The 13,455-nt window shown below is 39.2% G+C and overlaps 1 protein-coding gene across 2 annotated transcripts in view; it reads right to left on the reverse strand.

Moving 5' to 3' along the window:
* The window catches only part of LOC132822356 (protein FAM107B-like), a 198,563-nt gene that overhangs the window by 82,909 nt on the left and 102,199 nt on the right, over window positions 1-13,455 (reverse strand). The window contains exon 1 of one of the 2 annotated variants that reach the window (XM_060835656.1): window positions 5,605-5,683. The exons of the other annotated variant lie outside the window; for it this stretch is intronic. Coding sequence (XP_060691639.1) covers window positions 5,605-5,668 — 64 coding nt within the window. The 5' untranslated portion in view covers window positions 5,669-5,683. Of the gene's footprint in view, window positions 1-5,604; window positions 5,684-13,455 lie in introns of those variants that run through there. 2 annotated transcript variants of the gene reach the window in all.

Raw genomic sequence — 13,455 nt, forward strand, 5'->3', positions numbered from 1 at the left:
TAATCAGATATTCAAGCAGTCCATAAGCAAATGCAACAAGACTTGAACAATATCTGGGTTTGGACTGACAACTGGTAAGTAACACTCTCAGCATGCAAGTGTCAGGCAATGACCATCTCCAACAAGAGATAATCTAACATTACTCATGGACATTTGATGGCATCACTATATCGCTCACCATCAGTATCTTAGAGATTACCATTGACCATAAACTGAATTTGACTAGCTATATCAATACTGTGATTACAATAGCAGGTCAGAGGCTAGGAGTCCTGCAGTAAGGAACTCATTTCCTGATTCCCCACAGCATGTCCATCACCTACAAGACACAAGTCATGAGTGTGATGGAATGCTTATCACCTGTCTGGATGAATGCACCTCTAAGAACATTCAAAAAGATAATCACCATCCAGGACAAAGGAGTCAGCTTTACTGGCATTCACTTCCTCCATCATCAGTACTCAGTAGCAGCAATGCATACTGTCCAAAAGATGTGTTGCAGAAAATCACCAAGGCATGTTAATAGCATCTTCCAAACTCATTACCACCATGATCTAGAAGGACAAGGGCAGCAGGATATATAGGAACACTGCTATCTGCAAGTTCACTCCAAGCCAGGCACGTCCTGACTTGGAAATATATTGCCATTCATTCACTGTTGCTGAATCAAAATCTTGAAATTCCCTCCCTAACAGGATTGTAGATGCACCAAATGAACTGCATCAGTTCAAGGCAGCAGTTCACTACCACCTTCTCAACTAGGGATGAACAGTAAATGCTGACCCAGCTACTAATGCTCTCACCATTTGAATTAACAAACAAAAGTTAATATACTTTTAGTTAGAATATTGAACTGGTCTGTTCTGATCAAACAAAAAGAAGAAATGTTTTTGTTCGCATTAATGGGGATATTGCAAGTTAGCTTGTTGGACTTCCTGATCATCCCTAATTTTATGCTGCAACAAACAATGTGATTCTGTTGTGGTGCAGCCAACAGATACCACTGAAGCAATGGGAAATGTTTGCAAATTGTTTCTCTCAAAAATTACTCAAAATGCAATTGAAAGCCAGATAGAATACATCGTGAGAAGTGATAAAGTGCAAAGAGTGAGTAAAGTGAAAGATTAGATAAGAAGAAACCCTCCAACCTTACAATTATAAATAGCAAATGTATATTTTAAGGAACGATGGGACTGATTTAGTAACAAAAGGAAAGACTTCCATTTATAATGGCACTGGTCGTGCCTTCTGGATAGAGTGTTTTTCAGCCAATGCAATGTGTTTCTGTTGTAACATCGAAAACATAGCAGCCAATTTGCCCTCAGTGAACTTCCACAAACAGTAATGTGATTATGACCAGATAATATGTTTTTTTTGTGATGCTGTTTGAGAGACAAATATTGAGTGGAGAGATGAGAATAACGTTACTGCTCTTCTTTGAATAATGCTTTTACATCCATGTTAAACGCTGTTTAAATATCTTAATTCAAAGATAGCATCTCCAATGAAGTGTTCCAAGATCAGTATTACATTGAAGTGTCAACCTTGATTTTTGCACTCAAGCCTGAGAGTGAAACTTGAACCTCTAACCCTGTGGTTCAGAAGCATGCTATCAACTGAACCAAGACTGAGAGAATGAGGGCATAGTAGAGGTCGAGAGTGTAGTGCTGGAAAAGCACAGCAGGTCAGGCAGCATCCAAGGAGCAGGAGAATCAATGTTTCGGGCAAAAAAGTGTTTGATTGTCCTGCTCCTCAGATGCTGCCTGTCCTGCTGTGCTTTTCCAGCATCACACACCCGACTGTAATCTCCAGCATCTGCAGTCCTCACTTTTAGCAATGTAGAGGTGCCGAATAAGTACTTTGCTTCTGTCTTCACAGAAGAGAATGAAGTTAACACTGTAGTATTGTATAGGGGATCAGAGATATTGGATAATTTAAAAAAATGTACAATGGAGAGATTAGAAAATGGTTGACCCTCAAATTGACTCAGGCACTTGGCCCAGATATGATGCATTCTAGATAGCTGATGAAAGCTACTATAGGGAAAACTAAATTTCATTTGAAATGCGTAAGATAATTATGAACAGCCAACAACAGCTTTATTAAAGGCAAGTCACATTTGACTAACTTGATTGGGGTTATTTTATAACTTTGAACGGGATCATAATGGGCATGCAGGAGAAGTATACAACAATTTCAAAAAAAGCAATTGAAAAACAGCAGTACAACATAAATATTCAAAAACAGAAGCAACGTAGTATTCAGGGTGTAACTTGGGTACAAATGATAATATGCAGCAGTAATAGTGAATATATTTTTTTGATGGACCAACATATACCATGGGGTCATAAAGTCAGTATTAGGACCAATCTTCTATATTTGAAAATACAGAAAGTTAGTATCATAAATACATAGTCTATAAGTAAATGATTAGGACATATAGGAGAAAGTGAGGACTGCAGATGCTGGAGATCAGAGCTGAAAATGTGTTGCTGGAAAAGCGCAGCAACACATTTTCAGCTAGGACATATAGGAGTACAGTTTTAAGGTTTGCAGATGACACTATTTACTGCTAAAATTTAAAAATGATAACAGTAAGGCTTCAAGAAGCCACAGACTAGTAAAATGGACAGAAGCATTGGAATTGTCAGAAGCATTGCAATACAATTCCATATTGTTAATTGTGGAGTGATAAACATCAGGAGAAACAATGGTGAAGCAGTATTATATAGGTTATAATAAATGGTAAGTGCTAAGGAAATGACTCCTCTGGCTGGTGAATTTAGAACAGTCTCAAAATAAGAGATGTCAGCCACTCAAGACTGTAAACAAAAAGATCACACAACACCAGGTTATAGTCCAACAGGTTTAATTGTAAGCACTAGATTTCAGCACAGAATTTATAGGAAAAGTTCAGTGTGATGTAACTGAAATTACATACTGAAAAATACCTGGATTGTTTGTTAAGTCTCTCATCTTTTAGAGTGAGCAAATGTGAGGACTGCAGATGTTGGAAATCAGAGTCTAGATTAGAGTGCTGCTGGAAAAGCACAGCAGGTCAGGCAGCATCCGAGGAATAGGAAAAATCAATAAGGATGCTAGTCAGTTAAGACTAAGTTGAGTAAAAATGTCTTTGCTCCATGAGTGAGGGTGTAATTTCAGTTCTTTCATGTATAAATCCCAGAACATTCTTAAAGTTACATTTTCAAGTTCACTTGAGAATGTAACCTGTTGGACTATAACCTGGTGATGTGTGATTTTTAACTTTGTACACCCCAGTCCAACACCAGTACCTCCAAGTCATAAACAAAAAGAAACTTCTTCACTCAATGCATGATAAACCTTTGGAATTTTCTATCCCATAGAGCTAAAAATGCTCAGTCACTGAACCCATTCAAGACAGAGGTCAACAGATTGGTGGGTACTAAAGAAACAAAGGAATTTGAGGATGGCCAAGCAGAGTCAAGCTAGAAGATCTGCCATTATTCTGTTGGGATTGAAAATCCATAATTTTTTAAAATTTGAATTTCAAAATAGAAGCAGATGGATGTAGGTAATTTCTTTGAGGGTTTTTTTTGAAAGGTCAGAGTCAATTTGGAACAGTGGTCCAAATATATTAATTCCAGGAAAGAATAAGACTGTAGTAGCTCAAATGTCTAGGAGATCCCCTGTTGCACGAATGGATAAAAATGTTTATATTGTTGGGTTTGTGAAAGTAATGCAAATGCATTAAGGCAACTAGCTTAGTTTTCACTTCAGAATGTTCAAAATATTAGTCCAGAAGAATTGAGTTCATTACACATTAGATTAGATTACTTACAGTGCGGAAACAGGCCCTTCGGCCCAACAAGTCCACACCGACCCTCCAAAGAACAACCCACCCAGACCATTCCTCTACGTTTACCCCTTCACCTAACACTATGGGCAATTTAGAATGGCCAATTCACCTAACCTGCACATTTTTAGATTGTGGGAGGAAACCCACGCAGACACAGGGAGAATGTGCAAACTCCACACAGACAGTTGCCTGAGGCAGGAATTGAACCCCGGTCTCTGGCGCTGTGAGGCAGCAGTGCTAACCACTGTGCCACCGTGCCACCCATATCTCTAAGCAAGGGACCTAATTTTTTTGGTTTAGCTCAGGGGAACCAGCCACAACAGTACAACTGGTTTCTGATCAATGGTGCTTCCAGCCCAAGAGGGCTTGCATAGAAGTCTTCAATTGTTTTTAAAAACGGAACAAGTTTAGGTCATAGGAACCAGTAAGAAATCTTAAAATTGTCTCTAAAGTTCAAGAAAGAGAGACTAAGGAAAGTCAGAGAAAGGAATATTTTAAAAAGTTGAGGATGGAATGATATTTCTCTGGGATTGAGTTTCTTATGGATAGTATTGGAAAACCAGTTGAATCTTTGTTTTGATGTTTGTTAAGTTCTTTTAGCTATCTTGTATGTAAATATTGTTTGTTTCTTCCTTTTGTATAAAAGACTTATGTTCCATTGTTAAAAGATATCTGCAGCCCCACATGAATGCCTTAGTGATTAACCACCATGTTGAATAACTGTAAAAATTAAATATGCGACCTTTCAAACCTGGGTTCATTTTGAAGTGTCACTTGTCCAGAATGGTCAGTGGAGATCATGACACTGTTGAATGTCAGAGGTGAAAAGGCCAAATGGTCTTGTTCCTATTTTAAATATGAATGGATGCAGGAGAGTGAAACATGCATACTCAAGACTTTAAAGGAGAAAGGGCAGATTGATAAGGCAGTTAGGAAATAATATGAAGTGTGAGACTTTATTAATTGAGGCATGGACTACAAAAACAAGAAAGATATTCTAGTCTTTTACAGATCTCTGGTTTGGTCTCAGTCAACATATTGCATGCATAAGATTGTGAAGATCACACTTTAGCAAGAATACCAAAGGCCTTTTGAGGACAAAGTTATGTTGACCAGGAATGAAAACATTCTCCTATACAGAGGCATGACAGATTTCACATGTTTTCCTTACAGCAAAATAAAGTTGAGGAGTCCTCACAATTATTCAAAACAACTAAAGGGTTTCTATAGCTTTGCTCCATTCACCTCATCTTGTGGGAAGGGAGACAATAAAACAGAAACCTTAGATTTAAAATAGAATAACAAAAGCCCTAATAGGAGATAAGGTTTATTTTCCAGTGGGCTGCTAAAAAAAATCTAAAACTCACTACTTGAAAGGATTTTGGAATCAAGTTCCATACCAAGTTTGTGCTTGATAGAATTTAATATGTAGGGTTACTTTAAAGAATAACTCTGGGGCCAAATTGGACAGAAAATACCAACAGTGTGAAAAGTCGAGTTCATCTTAAAACAACTACAGTAAAATTTTAAATATTTCGTTAAGCAGCTGACTGTAAATGTTTACTGAATAGCTGCTAGTCTGTACATGGCTGTTCCCAGATATTCTACTCAAGAGCCAATAAAACAAATTACCTGCTGAAAACTATTTAAACTCAGTGACCCGGAATTCACCTCAGAATAACTTGGCATTGTTTAGATATCCCATCAATACGTGCAGGTCCCTGTTACTTCATTTAAACTAAGTGAAACGGAACAAAATAACTCACGAAAATTTTCTAGCCACTGAAAATTGGAGAAACAGTGAATAACACGAGAAAAGGTAGGTCCCATCTATGAGCAGCGAATGTTTGCACAGTGACTGACAACATTCCCCGAACAAAGTCCAATCAGCTAGCTGTCCATTCAGAGGGCTCGGTGGGCGGGACAGGGGTTCCCCACAGATTGGCCTGAGCCACAATGTTGATAAATGTCAAAAAGTGAATGGAGTTGGAGCAGAGGCTGACTTTATTCAGCATTACCCAATCGGCCACCTCCTTCCCCCCCCCCCCCGGATAGTTTGGGAAGTGGAAATATATTGCTGAAGCCCGTGTGTATTCGTAAAACTGTAAGACAGTGGTGTAACAAAAACGCAGTAGAAATTGAATTTGATAAGTTAGCTAATAAAACCCAAAATATCACAGTGACTCCTTACCCAGATGTAAAGAGTTTTGTCTTGTTGGTATATTATTTGCTTATTATTTCTGTGATGAACTTTCTCCACAGGTTCACTTCATGCAACTCTCTGCCCAAGCTCACATTCTCTGCTCCTCTGAGTTTGCCTTCTCTACACTTTGGAGCACTGCAGCTGCAAATCCAAACTTCTGCACTTTGCCACTTCTTCCTCCGCCTTTAAAACTTCTCAGAACTAATTTTGTTTTAAATAAGCTTTTGGACATTTATTTGAGTTTATCACCATAGATTTGTGTCCTTACCTCCTGAGATTTATATATTTCTGTCTCATTTCTCCCATGCTTGTATCCTGGAGTGGTCTTCTATCAGAGGCACTGTATTAACATGAGGTATTGATGGTGTTGAGTTTATTGACTGTGTTATGGAGATATATTGGATAGTGACTTTAATATCCTCCTCATTTGGATTTGGAGATGACTCAGGACTTCTTTTCCCAAATTTAACTACATTGTTATGTTATCACTCATCTCCCAAGGGAGGTTACTGAAACATGGGTGGTGGCTATGTTTATGACTAATAAGTAACAGGAGTCATTGAAAGTGCAGATTCAAGAATCAAATCTGTCTGCAAAGCAAGATTGTGGCAGTACAAGATGATCTCAGTGAAGCAAAAAGGAATTAAGAAAGCTTCTCATGTTCAAATTTGATTTGAGATAGACTTGGTTTCTCATGAATGGGGAAGTAAATTCTCATGTTCTTTTCAGAGAGTCATTGAGATGTACAGCACAGAAACAGACCCTTCGGTCCAATCCATCCATGCTGACCTGATAGCCTATCCTAATCTAGTCTCATTTGCCAGCACTTGGCCCACATCCCTCTAAATCCTTCCTGTTCATATATCCAGCCTTTGAAATGCTGTAGTTGTACCAGCGTTCACTGCCTCCTCTGGCACCTCTTTCCATTCACGCACACCTTTGGTGTGAAAAGGATGTCCCTTAGGTCCCTTTTATATCTTTCCCCTCTTACCCTAAATTTATGCCCTCCAGTTCTGGATTTCCCTGCCTCTAGGAAAAGACCTTGTCTATTTATCCTATCCATGCCCCTAACAATTAAATAAACCACCATACGGTCGCCCCTCAGCCTCCGACACTCCAGGGGAAACAGTGTATTCAGCCTCTCCCTATAGCTCAAATCCTCCAACCCTGGAGACATCCCTGTAAATCTTTTCTGAGCCCTTTCAAGTTTAACAACATCCTCTCGATAGGAAGGAGACCAGATTTGCACACAGTATTCCAACAGTGGCCTAACCAATGTCCAGTACAGCTGCAACATGACCTCCCAACACCTCTACTCAATACTCTGACCAATAAAGGAAAGCATATCAAATACCTTTTTCACTATCCTATCCACCTGTAATTCCATTTCAAGGAACTATGAACCTGCACTCCAAGGTCGCTTTGTTCAGCAACACTGTCCAGGATCTTACCATTCAGTGTATTAGTCTGATTTACTTTCCCAAAATGCAGCAGCTCACATTTACCTAAAGTAACTCTATCTGCCACTCCTCAGCCCATTGGACCATCTGATCAAGATCCTGTATACTCTCAGGTAACCTTCTTCGCTGTCTTCTGCACCTCCAATTTTGGTGTCATCTGCAAACTTATGTTCACATCCAAATCATTTATATAATTGACAAAAATAGTGGACCCAGAACCGATCCTTGTGGCACACCACTGGTCACAGACCTCCACCATCACCTTCTGTCTTCTAACTTCAAGCCAGATCTGTATCCAAGTGGCTAGTTCTCCCTGTATTCCATGAGATCTAACCTTGCTAACCAGTCTCCCATGAGGAACCTTGTCGAATGTCTTACTGAAGTCTATATAGATCATGCCTATCATTGTATCCTCATCAATCCTGTTTGTTATTTCTTCAAAAAACTCAGTCAAGTTCATGAGACATGATTTTCCACCCACAAAGCCACGCTGACTATCCATAATCAGTTCATATAAATCCTGTCACTTCAGAATCCCTCCAACAATCTGCCCATCAGCAATGTCAGGCTCACCGATCTAGAGTTCCCTGGCTTTTCCTTACCACCTTTCTTAAATAAAGGTACCATGTTAGCCAACCTTCAGTCTTCCGGCATTTCACCTGTGACTAACAATGATACAAATACCTCAGCAATCACTTCCCTAACTTCCCACAGAGTTCTAGGGATTTATCCACCTTTATTTGTTTCAAGACATCCAGCACCCTCTCCTCTGTAATATGGACATTTTTCAAAATGTCACCATCTATTTCCCCACATTCTGTATCTTCCTTGTCCTTTTCTACAGCAAATACTGATGCAAAGTACTCGTTTAGTATCTCTTCCATTTCCTGCAGCTCCACACAAAGGCCGCCTTGCTGGTGTTGGAGGAGCCCTATTCTCTCCCTAGTTACCCTTTTGTCCTTAATGTATTTATAAAATCCCTTTGGATTCTCCTTAACTGTATTTGCCCTTTTTACTCTCCTGATTTCCCTCAGAAGTACACTAATACTGCCTTTTTACTCTTCTAAGGATTCATTTGATGTCTGTTATCTATACCTGACATATGCTTCCTTTTTTTTTCTTAACCAAAACCTCTACTTCTCTATTCATCCAGCTTTCCCTACACTTACCAGCCTTTCCTTTCACCGAAACAGGAATATATTGTCTCTGAATTCTCGTTATCTCATTTCTTAAAGCTTCCCATTTTCCAGCCATCCCTTTACCTGTGAACATCTGCCCCCAATCAGCTTTTGAAAGTTCTTGCCTTCCTCCAATTTAGAACTTCAACTTTTAGATCCGCTCTATCCTTTTCCATCACTATTTTGAAACTAATAGAACTATGGTCACTGGTCCCAGAGTGCTCCCCCACTGACACCTCAGTCATCTGCCCTGCCTTATTTGCCAAGATTAGGGCAAGTTTTGCACTTTGTCGAATAGGTACATCCACATACTGAATCAGAAAATTTTCTTGTACACACTTAACAAATTCCTCTCTGTCTAAACCCTTAACATTATGGCAGCCCCAGTCTATGTTTGGAAAGTTAAAATCCCTTATCATAACCACCTTATTATTCTTACAGATAACTGAGAGCTCCTTACAAATTTGTTTCTCAATTCCCCTCTGACTATTAGGAGGTCTGTAATACAATCCCAATAAGGTGATCATCTCTTTCTTATTTCTCAGTTCCACCCAAATAACTTCCCTGGATGTATTCCCAGGAATATCGTCCCTAAGTACAGCAGTAATGCTATCCTTTATCAAAAAGGCCTCTCCCCCTCTCTCTGCCCCCTTTTCTGTCCTTCCTATAGCATCTGTATCCTGGAACATTAAGCTGCCAGTTCTGTCCATCCCTGAGCCATGTTTCTGTAATTGCTATGATATCCCAGTCCCGTGTTCCTAACCATGCCTGAATTCATATGTTAAGCTCAGAATGATGGTGCCATCATTATGATAAATTCAAGATTACCTATTTATTTGCTGTTTACCTATTATTTACTGTCTATACTGCTTAACTATGTGATCTGCCTGTATTACTCGCAAGACAAAGCTTTTCACTGTGCCTTGGTACACGTGACAATAAATTGAATTCAATTCAATTCAGACAAAATCATGAGGTTTGCCATTTCTACAGTTATCAGCCATCCATGACCAGCATGAAGAACTGCCCTGTCAGATCTAATTAAGAATCTTGACATTTACAACTTAGATGGTTTTACATTTTTCAGTTTCCACATTTGGCAACAAAACTGAGAAAATCAAGTGGGAAACATTGAAAGCCAAAGATCCTTGGGTACATTTAGAGGGTGGTCATTTTTATTTGGAATGACATTGAAATTCAAGAAAACAAGATAGTGACTAATAAAAGGATCCAGGAAAACTAAATGACAATCTGCCTTGACATACATAGTTCACCCCATCGTAGGAGTTTTAGTGGAAGTGCATTAAAGTATTTTAGATAAGGTTTGCTCCCCAAGAACCATACGTGTTGTCTACTCAAGATTCCCTTGTTCTGCCTGACGCAGAAGAGGTTATAAACCTTATAGAGGTTTATAAAGTCATGAGGAGCATGGATAGGATGAATAGACAAGGTCTTTTTCCTGGGATGGGTGAGTCCAGAACTAGAGGGCATAGGTTTAGGTGAGAGGGAAAAGATATAAAAGACCTAAGGGGCAACTTTTTCACGCAGAGGGTGGTGCGTGTGTGGAATGAGCTGCCGGAGGAAGTGGTGGAGGCTTGTACAATTACAAATTTAAAAAACAGCTGGATGGGTATATGAATAGGAAGGGTTTGGAGGGATATGGGCCGGGTGCTGGCAGGTGGGACTAGATTGGGTTGGGATATTTGGTCGGCGTGGATGAGTTGGACCAAAGGGTCTGTTTCCGTGCTATACATTTCAATGACTCCATGTGCTAAGTGCTGGCTGCTACTTCTGATGAGACATCTGTCCAGTCTGCTTGCATAATTAGGAGGTATTAGCCCTTTGTCTTCTAAGTTCTTAAATATTAGTAAAAAACGCTAGACCTATATGCTCTAAATAAGTTAAAAATTGTACCTATACTTAAAAAAAGAATAAAGGATATTAAACTGATAACTGCAGCTAGATCGTGAGATTTATTTACTATTAGCTGGAATGAGTTTCATTCATTCATACAATTTCACGCAAACACTTAAAGGGATAATGGCCCAGTTAAAAGGTATTTAACAGATATTTAATCTATTCAGGTCCAGGAGATGGTTGGTAATGGCTGATTAATATTATAATGTTTTGTGGAAACTTAATGGGGATGGTATTGTTCTGTATGCTGAGCAAGGACTGATAAGGTGTGGAAATGCAATAATGGATTTGAAAGGGTTGCTTTTAAATTTGGATAGTACCGATCCTCGGTTTTATGAATGACTGAATGAAGCCATGTTATAGTAAATAATGGGTTAATAAAAGATTATGAATGAATGAATGAATGGGAATCTTGTATTAATGAATATAGTGAGCCTATGAGTGAATCAATAAAGATAGCCTATAACACAATACCTCAGAACAACAATCAATAAAAAGATTTTTAACAATCCCTAAATTTGACTTGCCAAACTTAGCCGAGTCATTCGCAGATAGAAGTGCATGGAATGGGCATTATTGAAATGGCAACAGAAAAAAGCTGAAGACATAGTCCTTCATGGCCTCTGTGGTGTCACTTGAGAGCAAGAACCCTGTCCACCTTTATGGTATGGGAAAACTTGTGCAGGGTAGAGGAATCAGACAATACAAATTATTAAAAATTTTTGTTTGATAAATAGTTAAACTGGTTCTGATCACAGCAATGTGAGTAATCAATTTATGAGTTGCATCCTCCTCTGCATAACTTTTGTATTGTTCTTTTCGTCATTGTTCTACCAAATCAATTCAAACATTGCCCTGGGACAATATATATACACCCCACAGAAGTAAACACAAGAGAATTCAAATAAAAGGATGTTATAAGCCAATTACACCCATGTTTCACTTGATGCATAATTGAATTAATTACTTTCATTTGCATTGATCTTACATATTTTCAATTTTTAAATTTACCTCTGAGAAACATTTACTTAACCAACCTTCACTAATTCAGAAGATATCAGTGTTTATGTAAGAATGTTACGTGCTTAAGAAAAGGAATTCAAGCTGTACCTTTAACCTATCAACATTAATACTTATGAAACTTGAAATTAAGCACAAAGACTTGGTTACTCTAGTCTTCAAGATTACATGAAACTACATGGGCGGCACGGTGGCACAGTGATTAGCACTGCTGCCTCACAGCGCCTGCGACCCGGGTTCAATTCCCGACTCAGGCGACAGACTGTGTGGAGTTTGCACGTTCTCCCCGTGTCTGCGTGGGTTTCCTCTGGGTGCTCCGGTTTCCTCCCACAGTCCAAAGATGTGCGGGTCAGGTGAATTGGCCATGCTAAATTGCCCGTAGTGTTAGGTAAGGGGTAAATGTAGGGGTATGGGTGGGTTGTGCTTTGGCGGGTCGGTGTGGACTTGTTGGGCTGAAGGGCCTGTTTCCACACTGTAAGTAATCTAATCTAATCTACATCATCAAAACTGACATTTAATTTTGCAATATTAAAAAATCTATTTGTCAATAAAAATATATCTTTAAAAAACTGACACTTAGAGTTTTTCAGTTTTTATAAATCCTGAATCAGGAAGAGCCAAAAAGACAGGAAAAGATAGAGTTGATCATGGAGTGCTATCATAGGATCATTGGAAACATTTTGCATCCTGACACAACTCTTTGGAATATTAAAGTCATTTTAGTAATGTACAGATAGAAAACCACATGATACCCAGAAGTCAATGCAACACTTCTTTAAAAAAATTCTGCTCACACTTTAAACATCTTCCAATCCTAAGGAGAATTTGAAATGTCTAGTTGCAAGGTGTCGAGTGAGGTTTCTACAGACGTTCATCATAAAGATGGTGAAAATAAGTGAAATCAAACTTTCCTGATCTCATAAAAATCAACCATGAAAGTTATTCATGAGAATTCTGACACTTTACCTATGGGGTTGTTTCATTTATTGGATCCTGACACAAACTTAATTGGGCCAGCTAAATCAACACCATCATTACTAGAACAGCTCAGATGTTAGGTATTGTTCAGTGAATAGCTCACCTCATGACTCCTCAAAACCTCTTCAACACAATGGAGGCACAAACCAGAAATGTGATGGACCACTCTTCATGTGCTTGGATGGGTGAGACAGCAACACTCAAGCTCAACACCATCCAGGACAAAACAGTCTGTGCACCTCATTGCTGAGCCTGTGAAGACCCATTCCTTTCATTGTTGCTGTACAATGCTATCGTACAGATTTTGCAACAGTAGTTTAACTGCCTTGAGTAAGAAGACAGTCGATGCATTGAAACACCATTATCTGTCAATTTTTCATCAGGTCATAGTGTATCCAAAGTTGCACGTGTTACAATTCTTTAACTGCTACTAGGTCAAAATCCCTGACATACTGAATGAGCAGCATTATTGAGACTCTATTATTACAGAGGCTGCAGCAATTCAAGAAGATACGTCAACATGTGGACTGGCAGGGTGACAGTTAAATTAGATTAGATTATTTACAGTGTGGAAACAGGCACTTCGGCCCAACAAGTCCATACCTAACCGTAGCCCACCCAGACCCATTCCCCTACATTTACACCTTCACCTAACACTACGGGCAATTTGGCATGGCTAATTCAACTAATCTGCACATTTTTGGATTGTGGAAGGAAACCAGAGCACCCAAAGGAAACCCACACAGTCACGGGGAGAATGTGCAAACTCCACACAGAGTCGCCTGAGGCGGGAAATGAACCCAGATCTCTGGCGCTGTGAGGCAGCAGTGCTAACCACTGTGCCACCGTGTCGCCCAATAT

Source organism: Hemiscyllium ocellatum, chromosome 14 (assembly GCF_020745735.1).
Source record: "Hemiscyllium ocellatum isolate sHemOce1 chromosome 14, sHemOce1.pat.X.cur, whole genome shotgun sequence".
Taxonomy (NCBI): domain Eukaryota; kingdom Metazoa; phylum Chordata; class Chondrichthyes; order Orectolobiformes; family Hemiscylliidae; genus Hemiscyllium; species Hemiscyllium ocellatum.